A 24412-nucleotide genomic window follows, 5' to 3' on the forward strand; every position below is an offset into this window, starting at 1 on the left:
AGCATGCAAAATCCGAAGGTAATGCTATTCAATGCTAGAAGTCTAAACCTCAAAATGCACTCTCTCGAGGCACTCCTAAAAATAGAGAACATTGATATCTGTGCAGTAACTGAGACCTGGTTCAAGGCCCCAGAGAGCACCCCTGCAATACCAGGCTATAACTCTTAGCACACTTTTCAGCCACCAAACCAGGACCAAAACACTAAAGGGGGAGGAGTGTCAATATTCACCAAGGTATTCACACCAGGAGGCTAGTTGCTCAACACAATGCGTCTGAAATTCTCCTGGTGCAACTAACACTAGGTAAGACTGCAATCCAAATTGTAGCTTGCTACAGATCCCCCATCATGCCCCAAGATTCTCATTACACCTTTCTAAATATACTGGAAAATATTAAGATAGAACCAAACACCCTTACACTGGGTGATTTTAACTACCCTGCCATTAACTGGGAAAACTACTCATGTACCAACACCTTTGCCCAACGGTTCTTGGAATTCATAAATTCCAAAGCCCTGGATCAACTAATCCATAGTCCTACCAGGGGCTCCAATATCCTAGACCTGGTCATTACCAATATGGGAAATTGATGCTCCACACCTATGGTCACCCCCTCGTTAGTCAGGTCTGACCATAAGCTAATCACCCTTAACATCCACATCCCATCTCCAGCCCCCAGTAAGGAAACCTCCATAGAAAACTTCTCCAAAACCAACTTCATGCTACTCAAGTCAGAAGTGACAAACTTCATGACACCCATGCAGACGGGAACTGAAAGTTCAACTGCTGAATCCTACACTAAGGCACTGTACGAGCACATCCACTTATGCATGAATCGTGCCATCCCAAATAGAACCAAGATGCTCTCATCCAAAAAAATGAAGTCAATCTGGTGGTCCCCTGCCATAAACAAACTTTACAACAAAAGGAAGAAACTGTTGCAGAAAAGAGGAAAATCCCAGGATGCAAAAAACTCCCTTACCAGCCTCAGTAAGAAACTGAGATCCCTCATAAAATCCTCCAAAGCTAGTTATGAAAATAAAATTGCCAAAGATTCCAAAGACAACCATAAGGCATTCTATAACTATTTCAATAATCTAAATGGCAATGCTCAGATCTGCTCTGAGCTAAAACAGAATGGCATTAAATATGCTGATCCCAAGGATGTTGCCAATATTCTGGCAGATCGATTCAGTGCCAACTTCACCCCCCTCTCACCCCCTAAATGGCCCATCTCAATACCGGAAGATTGCCAAATTCCGGTAATAACAGCCACACAGGTAAAAAACTCACTCTCCAAAGCTAAGAATACAGCATCCATGGGACCAGATGACATCCCAGGCTGTGTACTACATGAACTACAATATGAACTGGCACCTCACCTAAGTGTCATGTTTAATCATAGCCTCACCTCAGGTTTCATGCCCACTGAGTGGCGCAAAGCACCAGTTATCCCACTCCACAAGGGGGGATCCACCTTGGATCCCAGAAAATACTGTCCCATTAGTCTGACAAGCCTTATCTGCAAGGCCATGGAGCATATTATCATGGAACGTATAAACAAAGACATTGGCAACCTTCAAACACTGGACCTCACCCAGTTTGGGTTTGTGAAGGGCCGATCTTGTCTCCTGAACCTGATTGACTTCTTTGAATCAGTCTCCAGAGCAATGGACAAGGGTAAGGTGGTTCACACAGCCTATCTAGACCTTGCCAAGGCCTTTGACACCATCCCCCACTCTGGAATCATAGATAAACTTACTAAGCTGGGCATTAATTCCTACGTCACCCAATGGGTTGCTAACTGTGCTTACTGATAGAACCCACACTGTAAAAGTAGCTGACTCCAAATCCAGCTCCAGACAAGTGACAAGTAGAGTACCTCAGGGTTCAGTCCTGGGACTGCTTTTGTTTGGCATCTACTTCTCTGAATTCCACGCCAACACTAAGGGACTCTGGCTAACAAAGTTCGCAGATGACTGCAAACTGGGAGCCATTACTGAATCCCCAAATGATGTGGATACTCTACAAAAGGGCCTTACAGAAACAGATGCTTGGTGCCAGAGCCATGGGTTCAAGCTCAATGCCAAGAAATGTATAGTTATCCTCTTTGGGAAAAAGATGTACCCGTGAATTACCATATAGGTGGCAGTACACTAAACACCGAAAGTGTGATAAGAGATTTAGAGACACAGGTGGACAGTGGTCTCACCTTCGATAACCACATTGCCCCAACAGTCAGGAAATCCTTCTATGTGGCACACTTCATCACTAAGGGCTTTTCATCCAGAAAAAAGGAGGTCATTGTCCCACTATACTCATCCCCTATTAGACCCATTATAGAATAAAACGCCCCATTTGGTATGTATCTCTCAAGACATCTGCAACAACTGGAGAGGCTGCAGAAATACCTCACTAAAAGAATCACAGGCCTGAAGCAGATGCCCTGTGCTGACCGCCTTAAAAAACTCCAGCTATACTCTGTCACATATCATCTACTCAGAGGCGATCTCTGCTTAACATACAAGGCCATGTCAAACCCAGAGCTGTTGGACATGCCACACTTAAATAAATCCCAATCCCTCAGAGCCACATGCTCCAGGGATCTAAACCTTGTCATCACAATAAACAAAACATGCTGGAGGGATAGGTTCCTGACCCAGAGACTCACCACACTCTGGAATAGACTGCCCATACATGTTAAGCAGAGCACCTCTTTGGCCCTCTTAAGAACCTTGACGATTGGATGGGAGAAAGGAAATTCACCCCAGGGATCACGTCAGTCGCCCTGCTAGACAGGGGTCCAGGGAAGTAAATAGTGTGGGAAGGAATAGCCAGGGAATTGTTATGGCTAGGCTTGTATAGGCCCTAGGGCCGATAGCCTAGTACCAACCTATGAACCTATGAGCCTGTAATGAATGGATGGTTAAGCAAAGGAATAAGGAACAGCATATACATCGATAACATATTGTCTGCATTAGTTATGACTGTATTAGTTAGAGATGTGCATGTGCATATGAAAGGTGCTACTTATATTACTAATGAAGGGATGCAAATTCCAGTCATGTTTACTTATGCAGATGATATTATATTGATTACAAAAAAAACAAAGCCTGGATGAAAGAAGTTGTATGTTATATACATCAGTGTTTAAACATGGCCATTAGTTTAAATAAAGGAAAATGCAAAGGAGTTGGTGGTATAGTAAAGATGGTAAGAGTATATTTCTGATGAAAGAAATCTCTGTGTTAGGAATAATATTTGGGGTAAAATGTAATAGAGGGGCAATGGAACAGGATAACAGATGAAATAAGGGAGCTTTGTTGTTGCTGGAAAACATCCAAGACATTTTTTATAAAAATGTTTATTTGATTAATTCAATTATACTGAGAAAGATTACATATTTAGCAAGTGTCTACATTTTGGTAACAATCTAGGAAAAAGAATTACAATTATTTTTTTCTTTTATATGGGGTTTGAGACTGAAGCCAATGAAGACAGGAGTCTTACACATGTATAAGGAAGCTGGAGATTTAGGATTAGTAAACCCAATTGTTTATGCTGATTTTTAGAATTTGTATAACATTTTCCTTGGGACAAATAATACAAATGAGAAGTTAGTAGTAAAGTCGCTAAAGTATAAATATGACTGGCATTGGGATATGTTAGAAAGGAAAACAGGAAAAGAATGTATACATGATATGGAAAATAAAAATCAATGACATTGCAAATGGGAGGAAGGTGTGCTACAAAAATATTATGAGACAATATTATCCTCGGGCTGAGTTAGCTAATGAAAAATAAATTTAAAGCTATAAAGGTATGAAAAGCCTGGTGTAATATGCAAGCACAATGTCAAGATATTTTATGGAGATTAATTATTAATAAATTACCAGTAATAGGAAATACGCCATGCAAACAATCAGTAAAAGAGTTTATATATACTGTGGTAAAGTAGAAACTACAGAACGTGTTTTCCTTACAATGTGTAAGGGTTGCAAATGTTTAGGAGAAATTATGTAAAGAAAGGTTCTTTGAAAACATAAAGGAGGTAAATTAAATACATATGGATATGATTACATATGGATATTATAGCCAAAAATAAGGAATATGTTAGTAAAACAGAAACAATTATTAAACTTTGTGTGGACCATTTGGCTTGAAAGAATAAATGACATAATGTTTAGTGGTAAATGAAGACTAGCAGTAGTTTTAAGTGAAATTAGATGGTGCTTGTGGAAAAGGGAGTGGGCTTCAAATAACGATAACATAAAAATAATGGAGGTTTACACCCGATTACAGCTTCGGACAGGGCTGCTGTCTTCTTGCACAAAGACTACACTTGCAATGAAAGATTAATAAATATAAGGAGACGGGGCTACTTTTCAAAATGTCTTTATGCAGACATTTGCAAAACAAATGGTATGACCAGCCAATAAGAAAGCTTATCAACTCTCATGTGTGAACTGTCCATAAGCAGCACATTTACAAACATCTATGTGTATAAGAAGACATTCAGTATGTTTCAGATTACTTTTCAAATGAATGTATCAGTTTGTTGGGGTGGCATTATAATCTCTGAAGCAATATCCTTGAAACCCAATTGTCATATTCTTAATATGAATAATAGTTCATTCTTCCACAACATTGTAATGCTTCTTTTTTGGTTTTATGCTTTTTTAATTTTAATTATTATGTTTAGATTTTGTACTAGATCCTTGCACAGTTTCCATTTCATTTCGTTTATTTAAATGTGACAATGCAGTCCTTTTCCATCAGGCAGAAGTGAGGCTGGAGTTCCCTTAGGTTTCTACTCTGAAAAACATTCCTTGCACTATACAAAGTAGGAGTGGCTTCATTAGCGGAGGTAATTACTTGTATGTTGTTATTTTTAGGCTGTCGCAATCAGCTTCGGCCCTCTGCATCACTGCCTCTTTTCTCTTCTCCATCCATCTCATTTACAATTTCTCTACCTGACCTGTCAGTCTGTCATCCTTAGTCCATCTGCCTCTGGTTTTGCATTACCTTTAGCCACAGCTGAGAACCACACAAATGTAACATTTTCATCTGCTACCCAGAGTCTTGTTACCTCATCAGTTCTAACTCATCTGCATCAACCCAGCCCATATTAAGATTTGTTTCTCCTCTGCTGAGTGTTTCACATCATCTTGTCCCTTTAAATATTACCTGCAGTACTGTGAATATTAAACCACTGCCTTACTTGGTTACTCATCCTATCATACATTCAGACCCCAAACTATGCACAGCAAAGCTAAAGGATGTGGAGTGTCACTATATATTAAAGACACACACACCTCCAGGCTGGTCAAACAGTATGAAGCACAGGAGACACTCCAGGAACAGTTAACCAGTGACAAGACCCCTATTCAAATCATAGCTAGCTACAGACCCCAAATTTGACTCAAGATGCCCACTCCACCTAGCTGGGCTTCTTCAAATCTATCAAGATTCAACTCTTTACCCTGATCCTGGGTGACTTTAACTACCTAACCATAGATTGGAAAAACTACTCATGCCAGAACACAAATGCCCAGAGATTCCTCGATTCTATCAATGCAAATTCCTTGGAACAGCTAGTCAATAACCTCACAAGAGGTGATAATATCTTGGATTTGGTATTAACCAACATGAGTAACCACTGCAGTACCCCTACAGTATCAGCCTGCCTGGTAAGATCCAACCATAAAGTGGTCACTTTCAAAGTCACCATCTCTCCTGACCCCCCTCTAGCTAGAGTCAAACAAAAAAACTTCTCTGAAGCTGATTACAACCTCCTGAGGGATGGTATAAACAGCTTCACAGTCCCCTCCCCCTCTGTAGGAACTGGCACCAATGTCCAAATCTACCCCAAAGTACTATACAAGCATTTATATAGCTGCATGGAATCAGGAATACCCAACAGAACAAAATCATCCTCTGCAAGGAAGAGTAAACCTGTCTGGTGGACATCTATAATAAATAAACTACATAACAAAAGGAAAAAATTGCTGTTCAGGACCAAGAAGGAGCAGGTGCCCAACTGGGAGCAATCTCTCCTTAGCCTGAACAAGCAAATAAGAGCACTAGTGAAATCCTCTAAAGCCAACATCGAGCCATATCTACTAGAGACAGTCACAAGGCTTCTTCACATATGTCTGGATTCTCAAAGGAAGCACCTAGATCTGTTCAGAACTGGTGGTCAAGAACACCACATACACAAATGCTATAGATATAGCCAACCTACTGGCTGACAGATTCAGCAAAAACTTCACCCCTCTGTCCCCCCATCAATAAATCAGGACATGCCCAGTACCTGCCCCCCTCCCTTAATCTCTAGGGAACAGGTCACCACTGCCCTCTCAAAGTAAAAAAATACAGCCTCCATGGAACCCAATAGCATCCCAGGCTGCATCCTACATGAACTCAGGCATGACCTTGCAGCACCATTAGGCACCCTATTCAAACAAAACCTGAGTACCAGCTTTGTCCCAACTGAGTAGTGGACAGCCACTGTTATCCTTTTACACAAAGGTGGAGCACCCACCAATCCAGGAAATTATAGACCTATCAGCCTAACTAGCCTGATCTGCAAGGCCATGGAATGGATTATCATAGACCTCATTAACAGGGACATTGGCAACCTCCAAACACTCGACCCCACACAGTTTGGTTTGGTCAAGGGAAAGTCATGTCTGTTAAATCTGGTCGACTTCTTTGCAGCAGTCACCAAAGCCATAGACGAGGGGAAGACAGTGCCCACCACCTACCTTGACCTGGCCACAGCCTTCAACACTATTCCCCACTCGGGCATAATAGATAAACTCTCTCAACTAGGCATCAATCCATATGTTACCATATGGGTAGCAAACTGGCTCACTGATAGAACCCACCTAATCAAAACAGGGGAAGCCACCTCTAGCAGTAGACCTGTAATGAGTGACATACTCCAGGGATTGGTCTTGAGGCCTCTGTTATTCATTATATACTGCTCTGAAATGCAGGCCAAAACCAGTGGGGTATGGCTGGACAGTTTTGCAGATGACTGCAAGCTGGCCACAGTGATCAATTCCTCAAGTGATGTGGACGTCCTCCAAGAGGGTCTCAACCAAACAAATGACTGATGCCAGAAGCATGGCCTCAAGCTGAATGCCAAAAAATGCATCATCATCCCCTTTGGGGAGAGTGATGTCCCCACATATTATCACATTAATAACAATGTGGTTAAGCACACAATCAGTCGTGAGGGGTTTGGGAACCCAGGTTGATAGCAACCTGACTTTTGACCACCATATTGCTTCCATTGTACAGAAAGCTTTTTACATGGCCCACCTCATAAGTAACGGTATCTCATCCAGGGACAAAGAGGTCATAACATCCCTGTATTCTTCCCTTATGAGGCCAGTTATTGAGTACAACACCCCCTTCAGCATATACCTCGCAAAGCACATGCAGCAGCTGGAGAGACCACAGAGATTCCTCACCCAGAGACTCCAGGGCCACAAAAATCTACTCTACACAGATAGGCTAAAAGCCCTGTCCCTCTACTCAGTTTCATACAGACTCCTCAGAGGTGACCTCTGTCTGGCATACAAAGCAATCTCAGACCCCGCCTTGATGGGACTGCTGCATATCTGCAAGTCAAGTTCCAATTGAGTAACTCACACAAGTGACCTCAATCTGGTCTGTGACATCAATTGGACTTGTTGGCGGCACAGATTTGTGTCCCAGGGACTCCCCTTACTGTGGAATAGACTCCATCTTCACATAAATCAGAGTACCTCATTAAACCTTTTTAAGTGCAACCTGGATAACTGGAGGGAAATAGAAAATACACCCCTGGGATTCCACCTGTGTCCCTGCTGGACAGGGGCTCTGGGTGCTGACATGTCTAAACATGGGCTAAACTCTTGGCTAGGCTTATAAGGGCCTCAGGGCCAATAGCCTAGTAACCTCCTATGATCCCATGATCCCTTGCAGTAACACAGTACATAAACAACAATAGTAAAAATTAAACTGAAATGTTTACTTTTTATTAACTTGATCATTTGGTTGGTTTTCTAATCTTTTGTGTAATAATAAAATAAAAAGTAACAGTATGGCAAATGCTTTAAATGAAATAACAGTTAGTAAGAAATATACTGCCGACAAGCCTGATAAATGCTCCATTGCTTAAATGCTTTAAATGATCAGAAACAAGTTATTATAATAATCATCATCATTTACACACACACACACACACACACACACACACACACACACACACACACACACACACACACACACACACACGCGCACGCACACACACACACACACACACAAATTGAAGTCATTTAAAGCAAGTGCACTTAAAAAATAAGTGTATGTCATTAGCTGTAGCATGTAGTTTTTTATGACTGTAGCATTAGTACAACAGTATTGATTTTCACTTTAATTAGCACAACAGCATTGATTTTCACCTTGGTTAGTATAACAGCATTGATTTTCACTTTGATTAGTACAACAGCATTGATTTTCACCTTGATTAGTACAACATTAATTTTCACTTTGTTTAGTACAACAGCATTGATTTTCACCTTGATTAGTACATCATTAATTTTCCCTTTGATTAGTACAACAGCATTGATTTTCACCTTGATTAGTACAGCAGTATTGATTTTCACTTTAATTAGTATAACAGCATTGATTTTCACCTTGATTAGTACAGTAGCATTCATTGTCACTTTGATTAGTACAACAGCATTGATTTTCACTTTGATTAGTACAACAGCATTGATTTTCACTTTGATTAGTACAATAGCATTGATTTTCACCTTACTTAGTACAACATTGATTTTCACTTTGATTAGTACAACAGCATTGATTTTCACTTTGATTAGTACAACAGCATTGATTTTCACCTTGATTAGTACAGTATTCATTTTCACTTTGATTAGTATAACAGCATTGGTTTTCACTTTGATTAGTATAATAGCATTGATTTTCACCTTGATTAGTACAACAGTACTGAGTTTCACTTTGATTCGTACAACAGCATTCATTTTCACTTTGATTAGTACAACAGTATTGATTTTCACTTTGATTAGTACATCATTGATTTTCACTTTGATTAGTACAATAGCATTGATTTTCACCATGCTTAGTACAACATTGATTTTCACTTTGATTAGTACAACAGCATTGATTTTCACCTTGATTAGTACAACATTGATTTTCACTTTGATTAGTACAACAGTATTGATTTTCACTTTGATTAGTACAACAGCATTGATTTTCAATTTGATTAGTACAACAGTATTTTCACTTTGATTAGTACAACAGTATTCATTTTCACTTTGATTAGTACAACAGCATTGATTTTCACCTTGATTAGTACAGTATTCATTTTCACTTTGATTAGTACAACATTGATTTTCACTTTGATTAGTACAACAGCATTTATTTTCACCTTGATTAGTACAACATTGATTTTTCACCTTGATTAGTACAGTATTCATTTTCACTTTGATTAGTACAACAGTATTGATTTTCACCTTGATTGGTACAACAGCATTGATTTTCACCTTGATTAGTACAACATTGATTTTCACTTTGATTAGTACAACCTCATTGATTTTCACATTGATTAGTACAACAGCATTGATTTTCACCTTGATTAGTACAACATTGATTTTCACTTTGATTAGTACAACAGTATTGATTTTCACTTTGATTAGTATAACAGCACTGATTTTCACTTTGATTAGTACAACAGTATTTTCACTTTGATTAGTACAACAGTATTCATTTTCACTTTGATTAGTACAACAGCATTGATTTTCACCTTGATTAGTACAGTATTCATTTTCACTTTGATTAGTACAACATTGATTTTCACGTTGATTAGTACAACAGCATTGATTTTCACCTTGATTAGTACAGAATTTATTTTCACCTTGATTAGTACAACATTGATTTTTACCTTGATTAGTACAGTATTGATTTTCACTTTGATTAGTACAACAGCATTGATTTTCACCTTGATTAGTACAACATTGATTTTCACTTTGATTAGTACAACAGTATTGATTTTCACCTTAATTAGTACAACAGCATTGATTTTCACTTTGATCAGTACAACAGTATTGATTTTCACTTTGATCAGTACAACAGTATTGATTTTCACCTTGATTAGTACAACAGCATTGATTTTCACTTTGATTAGTACAACATTGATTTTCACTTTGATTAGTACAACAGTATTGATTTTCACCTTAATTAGTACAACAGCATTGATTTTCACTTTGTTCAGTACAACAGTATTGATTTTCACTTTGATCAGTTCAATATTGATTTTCACCTTGATTAGTACAACAGCATTGATTTTCACCTTGATTAGTACAACACTGATTTTCACCTTGATTAGTACAGTATTTTCACTGTGTAATGGTTACTTGACACTAGAATGGTTTGTTACTCATCCTTGATATCCTTTTGTGTTTTTTTTTTTTTTTAATTTTAATTTTAGGTCATGACTGAGTCCAAGATCTGATGCTCATAGTCACTCAGTATATAATTAAATAAAACAAATGCCTGTGTTTTCTCTACAGCTGAAAATTGTTTTGCCCTCTAGTTTTAAAATATATTCTTTATTCAGAATTAAGGAAACTTTTTATATTGTGTATGTGACAGTGGTACTACTTCTTGTCTTTCTGATTTTATTACCACATTATTTCAAACTTTTTGTCAATCTGCACTGCCTTCAGTGAACTGAAGCCATCTTTTTATGAATGAGGAATTTTATCATGCCTTCATGCAAGGCCTCTCCTGAGCAGGTCTGACAGCAAGACACAACAGAACTCTAAGAAAAAATACATTCATTTTTAAGAATAAATAAATATATTATATATATATATATATATATATATATATATATATATATATATATATATATATACATATGGATCCCTATCAGATGAAGACTGAAAATGCAAAATACTGAAAAATCACTTGACTGAAACCCATAATACTGAAATCTTACAATGCTAAATTTCAACATACTGAATTGTAAAGTGGACAATATATAACCAGAATAGGTGGGCGCTATGCCCCCCCACACTCCCCAATGTTTTACATCATCCAAATTTAGCACTGTAAGATTTCAGTATTATGGGTTTCAGTCAAGTGATTTTTCAGTATTTTGCATTTTCAGTCTTATGGTCTCAGTCAAATGAGTTTCAGTCATATGAGGTTTCTGTCATCTGATAGGGATCCATATACATATATATATATATATATATATATATATATATATATATATATATATATATATATATATATATGTGTTCATTTTTCTACCACTAATAGAAAGTCAGTTATAAAACAAAAAAAAAAAAACATCATAACCCCCCTCTTAGCATGTATTTGTGACATTTGACCTCACCTCCATTGTCTTTGGTTCATGTCTGGTAAACTGTGAAACTTCCCACACTGCTTCATGCTGTTTCACTTGCATCTTGAAGATCACACAATGGATGACAGTAGCCAAAGTAAGAAATGACTGAATCATCAAAGAGACCATCAAAAGCAGCATAAGGACATCGTACGACTGCTAAAACCAAAATAAAATAAAATCTTTTGAAATTGTTTTAAATTGTTATACTATTATAGCATATACACTAGTTATTATTTACTAAGTTGATCAAACACAGATCTGCAAGTATAAATATCTTCTGTTTCAGTTTTAAGAACTGGTGCGCCTTCATAGTGCAACCAATACGAGCGAACTACAAAATTATTTTTCTGTGGAAATGCCTGCTTCACTGCACCCTAAGCTGACATCCTAAGTGGTATCACTTCCCCCTCAGTAATATAAATTTCCAGACTGAACATCCCATAGCTACTTTATTAAAAATCAGTACTGTTCTCCTTGTTTTATTTCTGCTGTCTCCCTAGGGCCACCTATGTTCACTCCAATGCACCTTGCAAGACAGAACTTAGCTCTCTTATGTATAGGCCTTAACTTTCTTGACAAAGAAAAATCACTGAAAATTTATTTTACAGATATATGGAACTGATTTACCATTGCCATTTTGAGCACAGAGGAAAGTAACATTTTGATCCTCAGAGCACACACAAAGACCTGCTGGAATCCCTTTGCTGATCTTGTCAGAGTTTTGAGCAGTAAGTAACCATGTAGAAGTATTTAAGTATGTGCACATCCAGCTTAACCCTTTCCTGTCATTTTCCATGGCATGATCTAGATAACCCAAAGACAGATATCTTACAAGCTTGCTAGAAATGACAGCCATGCATCAGAGAGCACATGCAAAGTATTAGATGAGCATCGTAGTCCCTACAGTGGCATAGGTACCCACATCATCACCCAAGGACAGTTGGGGTCATTCATACAAAAACGTTCTTATAGGTGGAATGAAAGCACAAGCTCCCTGAAGGTTGCCTGGATGATGGCCCCTCCATACAGCTCCCGTCCTAGGAGATCTCAAGGAATATCATTAGGGAATGAACAAACTCAAACCTGATGGGAAGAGGCTCAATTGTTGGCAGATGGAGGGACATATTGAAAAAAATGTCTTTTAAAATGTAGCACTGGAACTGTAGTAGTTTTACTTAGGTAGGCATTCTACTTGTTTCAATGACAGGTTTCCCTAAGTGGCCAGCTGTGTCACTACTTAAGGTAGTTTCAATGTTGGTGGAGCATAATTTCCCAGCGTACCCCTCAGGGATGTCTTTAAGCACATCTTCACTTTGTAGGATCATACTTCATAAAGTTATGCTGATGAGCATTTTGTTACAAATGCTTCTGCAATTAAACCTTTTAATACATTGTCTGCAATACATACCATTATAGTACAACCACTGCCCTCCTCTCTTTTACTGAAAACATTAATCTTAACCGGAATAATAAAAAAATATCCTCCGCTCTCTTCCTGGACCTATCGAAAGCCTTCGATATGGTAAACCATCAGTTACTTCTATATACTTTAAAAACCCTGTATCTAGATACTCCAGCCCTTGACTGGTTTCAAGCTTACCTCACTGGGAGACAACAAGCAGTAATGTGGCAAAACAAGCTCTCCTGCCTACTACCAAATACCATAGGAGTTCCTCAAGGTTCCATATTAGGACCTCTCCTCTTTTCAGTCTTCATAAACGACATCCAAACAGTCATCCCTGAAGCCACCTGCATTCAATATGCAGATGACTCGACTATAATATGTTCCAATGCCTCTCTTGCAAATCTACTAACTACCACCCAACATAGCTTCACCAAAGTTGAAAACTGGCTTGCCAACCATCTCCTGATCTTAAATCCAAACAAAACCAAGTTACTTCTCTTCTAACCAACCAATAGATCTCCGACTGAAAACTTCACTATAAAATCCAATAATGGGACCATCATCTCCCCAGACACCTATACAAAACTATTAGGAGTAAACATTGACAATAAACTCAGATTTGATATACATATCAACCAAGCCATTAAGTCAGTCAACAAGAAACTTGGGACACTATATAGAATTAAAGCCTTCCTTACCCCGAATGCCAGGGCAGCCACAGCCCGTTCACACCTTCTCTCTACCCTACTATATGCCTCTCCTGTCCTCACTCACCTTAACAAATCTGATCTGGCCAGATCCTGCTCTCATCCTGCTATAATCACATTGCCAGGTTTGTTACAGGCCTACCCTACAGAACACACCACTGTACTAACCTGAAAAAGCTTGGATGGATAGAATTCCCACATCTTCTTCACTAGTCCCAACTCATAGAGGCCTTCAAAATCCTTAAACAACCTGAGAATACCCCAGCACTAAAAAACGTAATGACTCCCTACTCCAATCTAAGCTGCCTTCGCTCAGCAAACAGACTCCTTGTCCAAACAACTAAATCTCTCAACCTAGGTGGTGGCCAGCTGTTGCCAACACCACTGGTAAAATATGGAACTCTCTCCCAAATAACATCACGCTTGCAACTTCTCTAAGTCAATTCAAAAATAGTCTAAAACTCCACTTCAAGTCACACTGGCTATGTCCTTGCTCAAACCCAGACTAGCTCTGTGCCATTAACTAAAACATAAACAACTAGCTAAGATGATAAGTACTTTGTATACTGTGATAAAGAAATATGTATCCTGTCTAACTCTATGTCAATATACTGCCTACCGTCCTTGCTAATATGTTATTAATGTTACATTTGTAGTAATCTCAGAAATAGTAATGGCAGTCTTGTACTTGTATGTAAATAGCCTATGTTTTTGTTAAGTTCTTTCAGCTCATTTACTGTACCTAATTATCAATGTAACTCTGTTGGAGCTTTTCTCCCCGGGCCTCCGCTGAAAAAGGACATGTATCCAGTCGGACCATCCCGGTTAACAAATGTAAAATAAATAAATAAATGGTAGGATTCCTCAAAACTACTGAATTATCTTTCCACTTTTTTTTTTTTACTTTATATATAGAGTATTGAAAAGGGAATTCGCCTAGCATTTCCTCAACAAACATATTCCTTTTTCTGGATGCCACTGAGTAAAATGAAGTTAATTGACTTACCTAGGCTCACAAGAATGTAAATGTAAGCCGACTGTATGCAGGTCTTTAACACTGCAGTCCCATATCTTACGTACTGTAGCATGCTGTCTCCAAGAGCTGTTCACCAGTTCTCCCCTGTAATAAAAACTATGAAGCATAAAATATTGGGAGAAACTTCTGCTTCATTAACTTTTGTAACTGAATCATGATTTCTAAGAGTCACTACCTGAACAGGGAAATAGTTGTAAAGGGTCAAGCTAATTTCCTATGGCTGAAGACTGTAGTGACCTCTTCCACTTCTTTTCTGGCTAATTGAATCAAAAAATCAAAGGACATCATATGTCTCTCTCCCTAGAAAGGGTGGAGGTACTCTACCTAGTCACATACCTCTCAACTGCACAGATTTGCACAGAATGTACTGATTTTTGCCTCATATTTTTGGTCTGTTTCTCATACAATTGAGGTTTTCTGGCAAATCACTACCAAATCATTGAGGACTGAAGTCAGAAAATAATGGCACACATTTGAGTTTCAAACTTTATGCCCTTCAGAAAATTCATGCTAATGTATAACCTGTTATTTTATCAACTTTCTAAGTTTGCAAGAGCAATATTTAAAAAGTGTCCATATTTTTAGGCCTTTGTCCCCCCATTATTTGTGCTTTTGTCCAGATTTCTAACAGGTTGAGAGGTATGGCGCTAGATGACTAACCCTAGTAAACTCATTCTGACACTTAATATTTTTGTAAAAAAAAAAAACAGTCTGACTACCATGGCTAAAACCATATGCTTTAATAACAACAATAAAACAAAAAAAAAAAAACGCGATAAGCACATTCACTCTCAAGGTGCTTCTTCAGATCTAATCCAACACACACCTAGTAGTTAAATTTAAACTACAAAGTATCCAATAAGGTAACACTACAATAGAATTAATGTAGAAACCTATGTGCCTTCAGTGCAGGCCTTAAAGGCACCACACCATTTAACCCTAGAGCTTTATCTGATTGTAATATAGCGATCCATTTCATTTCTGCAATTTCAGTTTTATTAACAATATTGCCACTTATATATATATTGAGACTGTATACTGCAATACTAAGGCCATATTGTCCTATAAAGAATTATGGTGGCAATTACTAACTGATGCCTCCACACCACCAGGGCTTAATGATTATGTAAGTATCAAACCACTTTTGGCTATTTTATAGGTATATACCTTGTGCCACAGTCTTATTAACTGTAGTTGTGTGAACCTTATGGACAGATGCCATATATAGCATTTCATGTTACTGTATAGTTATAAGATGATTGTTTTAGTTCACAGATGTTGCTAAGCAACAATAATAGATATTTTTAAGGGGTTAAAATGTTTATGTATATACACTTAAATATGGTTACATTTTTATATATTAGTATTTTATATTTGTTTATCTATTATTTGATGAACAACATGGAAGTTAGAAAATAATGTGTATAGGATGCATGTATGTACTTTTGGAATTGATGGGGGTACATGGTCACTTTAAAATTTATTTAGTATTGGTGCCAAATTCTGTATTTAAATTGTAACAGTTTTATTTTAAAGATGTTCTGATGAAGCCCGTATTTTAGCAGGTGAAAGTGCTTAACTAATTTTCTGTCATTGAATCGAGTTTTTATGTCTACTGAGTGGTTGGTGTATACTTATACTATTACAGTATAGCCCAAGTACTAGATATTTATTCTGCATTGGTGAAATTTTTGGTGTCTCTCAGAGTCCGTGGATTTAGCGTTCTTTTACCGTTGGGTTTGTTTTCTACATTCATACTGAACGCCTTTTCTGTTTGGTTCTAAAATTATATCTATATAAATTAATATCATAAAAAACAACAATTAATATCTATTTACCTGCACTAGACAGAGGTCAAATATTAATGCAGCTGAGTTTGCCATTGTGTAAGCTGTACAGTGAACTCTTTTAAAACCTTGTACATAGCATGGTTTTGGAATTATTGGCGCAAATATAAACAAGCAATATTTGACAGCTAGAGGCGTCAGTATGAGTTAACTGCAGATGTAGCTGGAGGCGTCAGTCGGATGTTCTTCTTCTTCTTTCGACTTTTTCCCGGTTAGGGGTCACCACAGCAGATCATCTGTCTACTCATGATTGGCAGTGGAGTTTTACGGTGTCGAATTGCCAGCCCGGTGCCCAACCTTCCACAGAAGGCACAGACATGCACACACTCACACCTAGGGCCAATTTAGAGTGTGCAATCCACCTACTACATGTCTTTGGGATGTGGGAGGAAACCAGAGCACCCAGAGGAAACCCATACGACCACAGGGAGGACATGCAGACTCCGCACAGAAGACACCCCAGCCAAGAATCGAACTGGAGAACCTCTTGTTGTGAGCAACGCTAACCGCTGCACCACCGTGGCTGCCCAGTCGTCAGTCGGATGTAATGAGTTAATTTTAATCTTTCTTTATATGGCTACATGTTCCAAATGTGCTACCTGCATGTAACTTAAGTATTTCACATTTGTGTCTTCAGAAAAAGGATAGCTCCTAAACAGTGCATAATATTGTGGATATCATCCATGCAGATAGACAATAATGTTTTTGTATTTTCTTCTCTACAAATCATGTTTCATAATTAATATCATGCAACATGAAAGCATGGCTTGGATCAGTATTTCATCAATTCCACTTATAATTGTCAGCTCTTCCTGCTTTCTTTCCTGAGCAAAACTGACTGCCAAATATTCGAAAAGATTTTATCTCTGGCACTCTCCCCATGACTTTATACCTGAGGTCAGAGTGTCACCAGCCTCTCCTTTGCCTTCATATTTGCAAAAGGAGATTACATTTGCCCTTTTCTAGTCTTCAAAAATCTTATGATGCTTTCATGAGCTGTTAGAAAACCGCTAGAGATGCTATCAGTTCCAGAGGCATAGCCAGAATGCATACTTCACATCAACGTCCAGGATGTTCGGATCAGTATATATTTTAATACTTAAAATACTTCACATCAACGTCCAGGATGTTCGGATCAGTATATATTTTAATACTTAAAATACTTCACATCAACGTCCAGGATGTTCGGATCAGTATATATTTTAATACTTAAAAGACATTGAAGTGACTGGATTATATAAGTAAGTAAAACACTATCACCAAGCAGGCATTCGGAAGAAAGGCTTCAGAGAGTTAGGATGTTGCGGTAAAAGGCCCTGTTTCCATGATGCATTACTTGCATGTTTAAGACACATTAGCCTCAATCAAAAAATACCTTATTATTGACGAATTTGCATGTCTATGAATCACTTTTAACTACCATGAGGGGATATCAGCACTTTCCTAAGGTAGTTAACAGTGGTGGCCTATGCATTGTTACCCTCCCCCCATTCACTCTCACTAACACACACACACACACACACACACACACACACACACACACACACAATTAAAGTCCCAGGCAGATTCAATAAACCTTACACAGTTCACTAACACTGTGTGCACATCATACCACAAAGTGCACATGATAGCACACTGAACAACCATGGTAAACACTGTGGCATGCTAATTACAGCATAAGGAGCTGAACTGTATGCTAATCAAGTAATCCAAGATGGAGAACCTTTCAACAAGCTATAAAGCAATCGTGTAGACTCAGTGCTGGCTTTCCCTGTGAATTCCATAACCTATTGGAATACAGCCACTGAAAGGAGCCTACACAGAAAGAATGTTAGGGGCTGCAGTTGTTTTAATTCATGTGTGTGTGCAACAGGCTGAAGTCTATGCTGCTGCTGCTGCTAATAGACCCCAGCCAAGAAGGAGAAGAGCTTTCAGACCCCATTTAAGAGCACTTCAGGGTGGATAGAGACACACTAAAGGAACTCTGCAACCTCTGTCATCCTCAACTCAGAGCCAGGGCAAACTGAGGGTAACCCGTACCAGTGGAGACAAAGGTATGTGTAGTACTTAGAATTTTAGCTACAGGAGCCTTTCAGAAAACAACATGGGAACATGTTGGAGGTGTCACAGACATCACCATCCAGGATCCTCCATCAATTCCTGAATGCTATGCTCCAACATGTTAGTGACCACATATATTTTCCCCATACTCCTAAGGATAGGGCCAGAAATATGCAGGAGTTCTACCCTGTAGCACACTACCATGAAGTACTGGGTGCCATAGATTGTACACATATAGAAATTAAGGTACCACCCTGGGAACAGGGAAAGTGCTACATTAACAGAAATGGCTTCCACTCTATTAGCTACCAAGTTGTGTGTAAAGTCAAGGGAATCATCTTGAATGTGTTTGCTGGCACACCAGGCAGTTACCATGACACACATATCTGGCACACCTCACAACTGTATCAGATGTTTGCTAGGGGGGATATCCCACAGGATCATTTACTGGGGGATGCAGGTTAATCACTAGAACTGTTGCTAATGATGCCCATTAAAAATGCACACACACACACCCTCAGAAGAATGCTATAATGAAGCACATGCTCAATCCAGAAATATCGTAGAGTGTGTGGCTGGGCTGGTAAGTTGTGGTTCTAGTGCTTAGATATCTGGGGGACCCCTGCATTACAGTCCACATACATGTACTGAAATATTCACAGTCTGTGCCATGCTACGCAACATCATCTTGAGAAAGCAGCTTCAACAGGATCAACAAGGGGAAGGGACACACATCCCACCACCAATGGCAAGGTCACCACAACCACACACAGGTGAGGAGTCAGAGGGGGAACCAGCAGCTGCTGTGAGTGTAGACAGACATAGGCATGCTCAATACGCCCTTGCACTGGCTAAGAAACAATGTATATCACACTCACTCACCACCTAAGGGCCTAAAACCTTCCTCCTATGCACATATATATAGTAACATTGATGCCAGGCAACTCTCACAACGTTTACCTACCATGTAATGGCTGTGTACTGCTTGCATCAGATAGAATCGGCACTGAACTAAAAATGTTGCAACTGCTGGATTTACAATGCAAGTGTTGAACCTGGAGTATATTGTGTAATAATACGAATTAATGGAATATCCTTGAATGTTGCAAGTAAAAGTTGGTTGATTTGTACAGAAATTACTTTAGCATGTGACAGCAGAGACTTGTGTGACTACTTGTGTCTTCTATAAAGTAGTAGGCCTCAAGCATCAAAGATTCAGACATGCATACCTTGCAAAAGTACTGATGGTCATTGAATGTCCTCGGTTGGCATCATACTTTTGTATTGGAAAATTATTAAAGATAGAAGTTAGAAAGTAATGAGACACATTTCAGTTTCTGACTTCACAACCCTCAGAAGATTATTAAAAGACTGATGCACAAAATTGTTTAATGCTACCAGCTGTCTAACTTTCCTAGACCAAAATATGTCGAAAGTACAATTAGCAAAACATCACAAACACAGATATACTAAGCACTAAGTCAGCTATGCAGCCTGAGCATCAGACACAAATGTTATATATCCCTGAATCCAAAATATAGAAAACAAGGATATGGCACAGTTATCATCACTTGCACAGGGTGTTATTGGGGGGTCAGAGGCCAAGGCATACACAAAGGTCAGTGAGTGTGTGTGAGTAAGAAAGAGAAGCAGGTAGACATTCGAATAAAGTAACAAATGGCCAGTGAGACGAAATGAGCTTTAAGCTTCACGGCTGAACCATGTAACTGTTGTGTGTGTGTCTGTATGGGTCCTCCAGATGAAATTGGTGTGTGAGTGTCTGCAGGAACACAGCCAGACTCTGAGCTAGCTCTGTATCTTGGTATGTCAGACAGGTGAGAGCCGTGCATGGTATGTCAGACAGGTGAGAGCCATGCATGGTATATCAGACAGGTGAGAGCCGTGCATGGTATATCAGATAGGTGAGAGCCATGCATGGTATGTCAGATAGGTGAAAGCTGTGCATGATAGCAGTGGCAGTTCATCGTTGTTGTACCCAAACATGAGAACTGGTTCTGTTAGGAATTGCACTGGCACATTCACGCCCATGGTCAGATGCACTGCTGCTACCTGAATGTGACTGATGTCTGCTGGATGAGCTCCCCTCACAAGGATGCCCAGGACCATGACCCCATGGCCTGCCACATCTAGTTGAAGACACCTCAACCACTGATGGAGCAGTGGAAGTTGGGCTACTATGTGAGCATGATTAGGCATGGCCACATTGGCTATAGGCAGATGATGTGGCTGATCTATGCTCATGAAGATACCATCCCCTTCCACCAGATGTTCCATCACAGACACCGCCCTTTCCAACATGTCACTCATCCAATCTATTCAATTGCAACATGGTGGAGGCAGTCACATGTCAGCCTGTGCCACATCTACAACCCTAAGCATTTCTCTGGAGGACCTATAGGAACATGCCTGCTCCTCCATGATGGCCTAAACATACGTCAAGTGGCATGGGAAGACACACCTGGATCAGGTGGAAGATGGACAGCAGGCATCTTCTGAGCACTCCTAACAACCCTCGTGCATGGCAACTCATCCACACTTTGGCTACAGACAGAGTCAACAGGTACTGAAGCTGCAGTGACCACATTTCCATGATCGTGAGCCTCACCCTCCACCTGTCTAATATCTGAAGTCTGGGATGGGTAGGCATAGGCCTATGGGCTGGGTCTGATGGAATTACAGGGGATGGCAGAATGTCAACCCCCCCTGATTGTGCCTCTGTTTATGGCCACCATCATCATCAGAGTCTGCCATTACTCTGACATCAGGTGGCAAGAATCCTACACGTTCACTGTCAGGATCACCTGTGATAATAAGCAACAAACACAAGGAAAAAAGTAATAACTTCACTACTATCATCAAACGTATGCTAACAAACCTAACAGTGGTGCCACTACTACAGAGAGTACAGCAATACACACAACAGGCCTGACACCCACATCACACATATGGATAAAAGTTATATATTTCTTTGAACTGCTCATCACCACTGACCAACAAGCTATTTGGCTTACCATGTGCAGATGATTCTATGCTTCCTATGGATGATAGTCCTGTTGGAAATTAAGCAAAATGTAAGGACACCATCATCACAATTAGCACCAACACAGAGATTAAAACTTTTTGACCTTTCTATGTCAATTAACAATACTTTTAACAAGAACTTGGATGACAAGTCCACCCTAAGCCTATGTGTAATCAATCAGAATGTGTTGTTAATTGTATCAATCTACAACTATCCCCCAAATGAATTTAAAGTTAAACAGAACTTAAGTATTGCTGTCAATATTTTACTATGCAAGAAGTATTTACAAATTGAGATATGTAAGCCTATCTAGAAGCTCCTCCTGGGACATACTTCATTCTCAGCGTCACTTTTGGGGGGGGGGGGGTTGGTGATTGGGACACCTGGGTGCAATAGTCCTAGGTGACCTAAAACACAACAGAAGGATAATATACATAAGTATCACATAACTAAAAGTCCAGTTTCAATATAACACATAAGAGGTAGCATTTCACTATTAACCACTGTAGAAACATAAAACAGTCAAGATATTCAAATATAAAAATAGGAATTGTGTGGTTGTAACATATCACAATCACACTCACAGCAAGGTTGGATGCAAAACAAGGAGAGTAACAACAACAACATCTTGTTTATGCCAAAACAGAAATGCAACTTTGCTCCCCCACCTCCAAAAGAACAAGCAAACGGCGTATGTTGCTAACAAACCATCAGTGAAATGCTCAAAGTGCTATCAAATAAACTGTCCCTGAAACATATGTACAGATTTAACACAGAACATTCTATTTTAAGCTATTGCCAGTCATGTCTACCTGTGGTCAGCACCCCTAGAGGTGTGTGTGGACCAGCCTAGAAGGCAAATACCCTGAGTCATTGACAATATATGACATTTACATTTCACAGAAATAATAAAAAGAGTGAATAGACAAAAACAGTTGTAACATTAGCACTTGTGATGACAGTCAATAAGGTTGTACAGCTGAGAAAATGAATGCCCTGACAAACATGCCCATATCATCAATACACTTCTATGCAATGCATACAGATAAAAGTAGCATTTGCTAATGTATATATATATATATATATATATATATATATATATATATATATATATATATATATATGTGTGTTAACAGATTTTTCTTAATGACATTTTAGCATATGCTGTATACAGCAGAAAAATACAGCCATACATTATCAAGGTCAGTAGTCTTCTGTGCAGCTATATCCCAAAGTAATATCCTCTTCTGTATTCTCCACATAAACAAGCTCCTCACCTTCAGGTTTTCTAGCTATATGGTTCCCTTTTTATGGTGTAGATTCAGGGCTGTGAGCACAGTGAAGATCCAAAGAGGTGCGAACTCATTAGAATTTTTGAATCTTAATTACTTGGCTCCATGTAGCAAATGTAAACATAGTGCTGGCACTCCCTCAATGTTTGTTGCTAATGGATTGCAACTGTGAATTATTACTGTAAGGAGAGGGAAAACACAACAGCAATTCAGACTGCCCTACCTCCAGTGGGTGTGTCAGTCAGGTTAGACTTACAAAGTGTAGAAGTAATTGTATCAATGTTTTAAAAGAAAGTAAGCAGCACAAATTTCACAGTTTCTGTTCAGTAACATCCAACATCCCCTTCATTTGTTGACAGCTGTATATTATTGCTATTTAATAACCTCACACATTTTAAGGACAATGACACAGAATGCCTTACAGACTGCATGTCTCAGATTACTGCTCAGATAACACAAGCATGAGAAACAAACACAGAGAGATAAGACAAAGCTGCATTTTTGCAAGCAATAGTCATAAACAGCTGTGTGATCACTCATTGCACTACATCTGACATTAATACATGTACAAATAACTGTCATATGTTTTGTTAGTACTGTGGATGATGTTGCAGTTGCTTGTATGCACAATTATTTCAGTTATGTGCTGCAAAGCTGTTTGTGTGGCAAAGAGGGATAAGACACCCTTACTGTGTTATGAAGGTTCACTGAAGTGAGAGTTCAAATCCAGACCTGTGTAAAAATATTTCACATGTACCAACAGATATTTTGTAGTGTTTATTTCATAGATTTCTTTTTTACATTTCAACTAATTTTCCCTTTTTTATTTTTAAAAATGCCAATATTTGCATGGTACACAGTTTAGTTAAAACAAGGCAAACAGAGAAATACAATGAATGTCAGGTGTGGCTGTGCTCATCTCATTTCCTCGATGCTTAGCAGTGCACAAACCTGGACTAGTGACCCATACAGGAAGCATACAGAACACCCACAGACAGGGCGTAGACAGTATTAGGTTCATAGGTTCATAGGTTCATACTAGGCTATCTGCCCTAGGGCATTTATAAGCCTAGCCAGAGTATGTTTGGCTTTCGCCACCCATTTTAAATTAATTTTGCTATGCCCTTTTTTGAGGTTAGTATACTGTGCCTCTGTCTAATAGTGACACAGAAGTGATACCCGGGGTAAACCTATGATCTCCCATCCACTCATCAAGATTCCTCTTGAAGAGAGTCAATGAGGGACTCTGCCTAACCTGGACTGGGATTTTATTCCATAGTGAAGGGAGCCTCTGGGTTATGAATCTGTCCCTCCAGCATGTCCTATTTATTTCAGTGCTGAGGTTCAAGTCTCTCGAGCGTGTAGCTCGATGGGATTTGGATTTTTTGAGGTGCAGCATGTCCCTTAATTCCGGGTTGGACATGGCCTTATACGTCAGGCACAGGTCACCTCTGAGCAGTCGGTATGCCACTGAGTAGAGCTGGAGTTTCTTTAACCGGGCAGCATATGGCATCTGTTTGAGCCCTTTGTTGAGGTACTTTTGGGGTCTTTCCAGTTGCTGCAGGTGTCTGGTAAGGTACATCCCAAATG

The 24412-nt window shown here is 39.1% G+C and overlaps 1 protein-coding gene across 4 annotated transcripts in view; it reads right to left on the reverse strand.

The window, feature by feature from the left end:
- MLC1 (modulator of VRAC current 1) overlaps window positions 1-24412 on the reverse strand; it is a 789519-nt gene that overhangs the window by 105530 nt on the left and 659577 nt on the right. For 2 of the 4 annotated variants that reach the window (XM_044088777.1, XM_044088779.1), the window contains one exon: window positions 11420-11587. The exons of 1 other annotated variant lie outside the window; for it this stretch is intronic. In XM_044088777.1, coding sequence (XP_043944712.1) covers window positions 11420-11587 — 168 coding nt within the window. The remainder of the gene's footprint in view (window positions 1-11419; window positions 11588-24412) is intronic. One more of the 4 variants, XM_044088778.1, reaches the window with a different exon arrangement.

The sequence above is a fragment of the Protopterus annectens genome, chromosome 11.part0 (assembly GCF_019279795.1).
Source record: "Protopterus annectens isolate FY-2018-M chromosome 11.part0, PAN1.0, whole genome shotgun sequence".
Taxonomy (NCBI): domain Eukaryota; kingdom Metazoa; phylum Chordata; order Ceratodontiformes; family Protopteridae; genus Protopterus; species Protopterus annectens.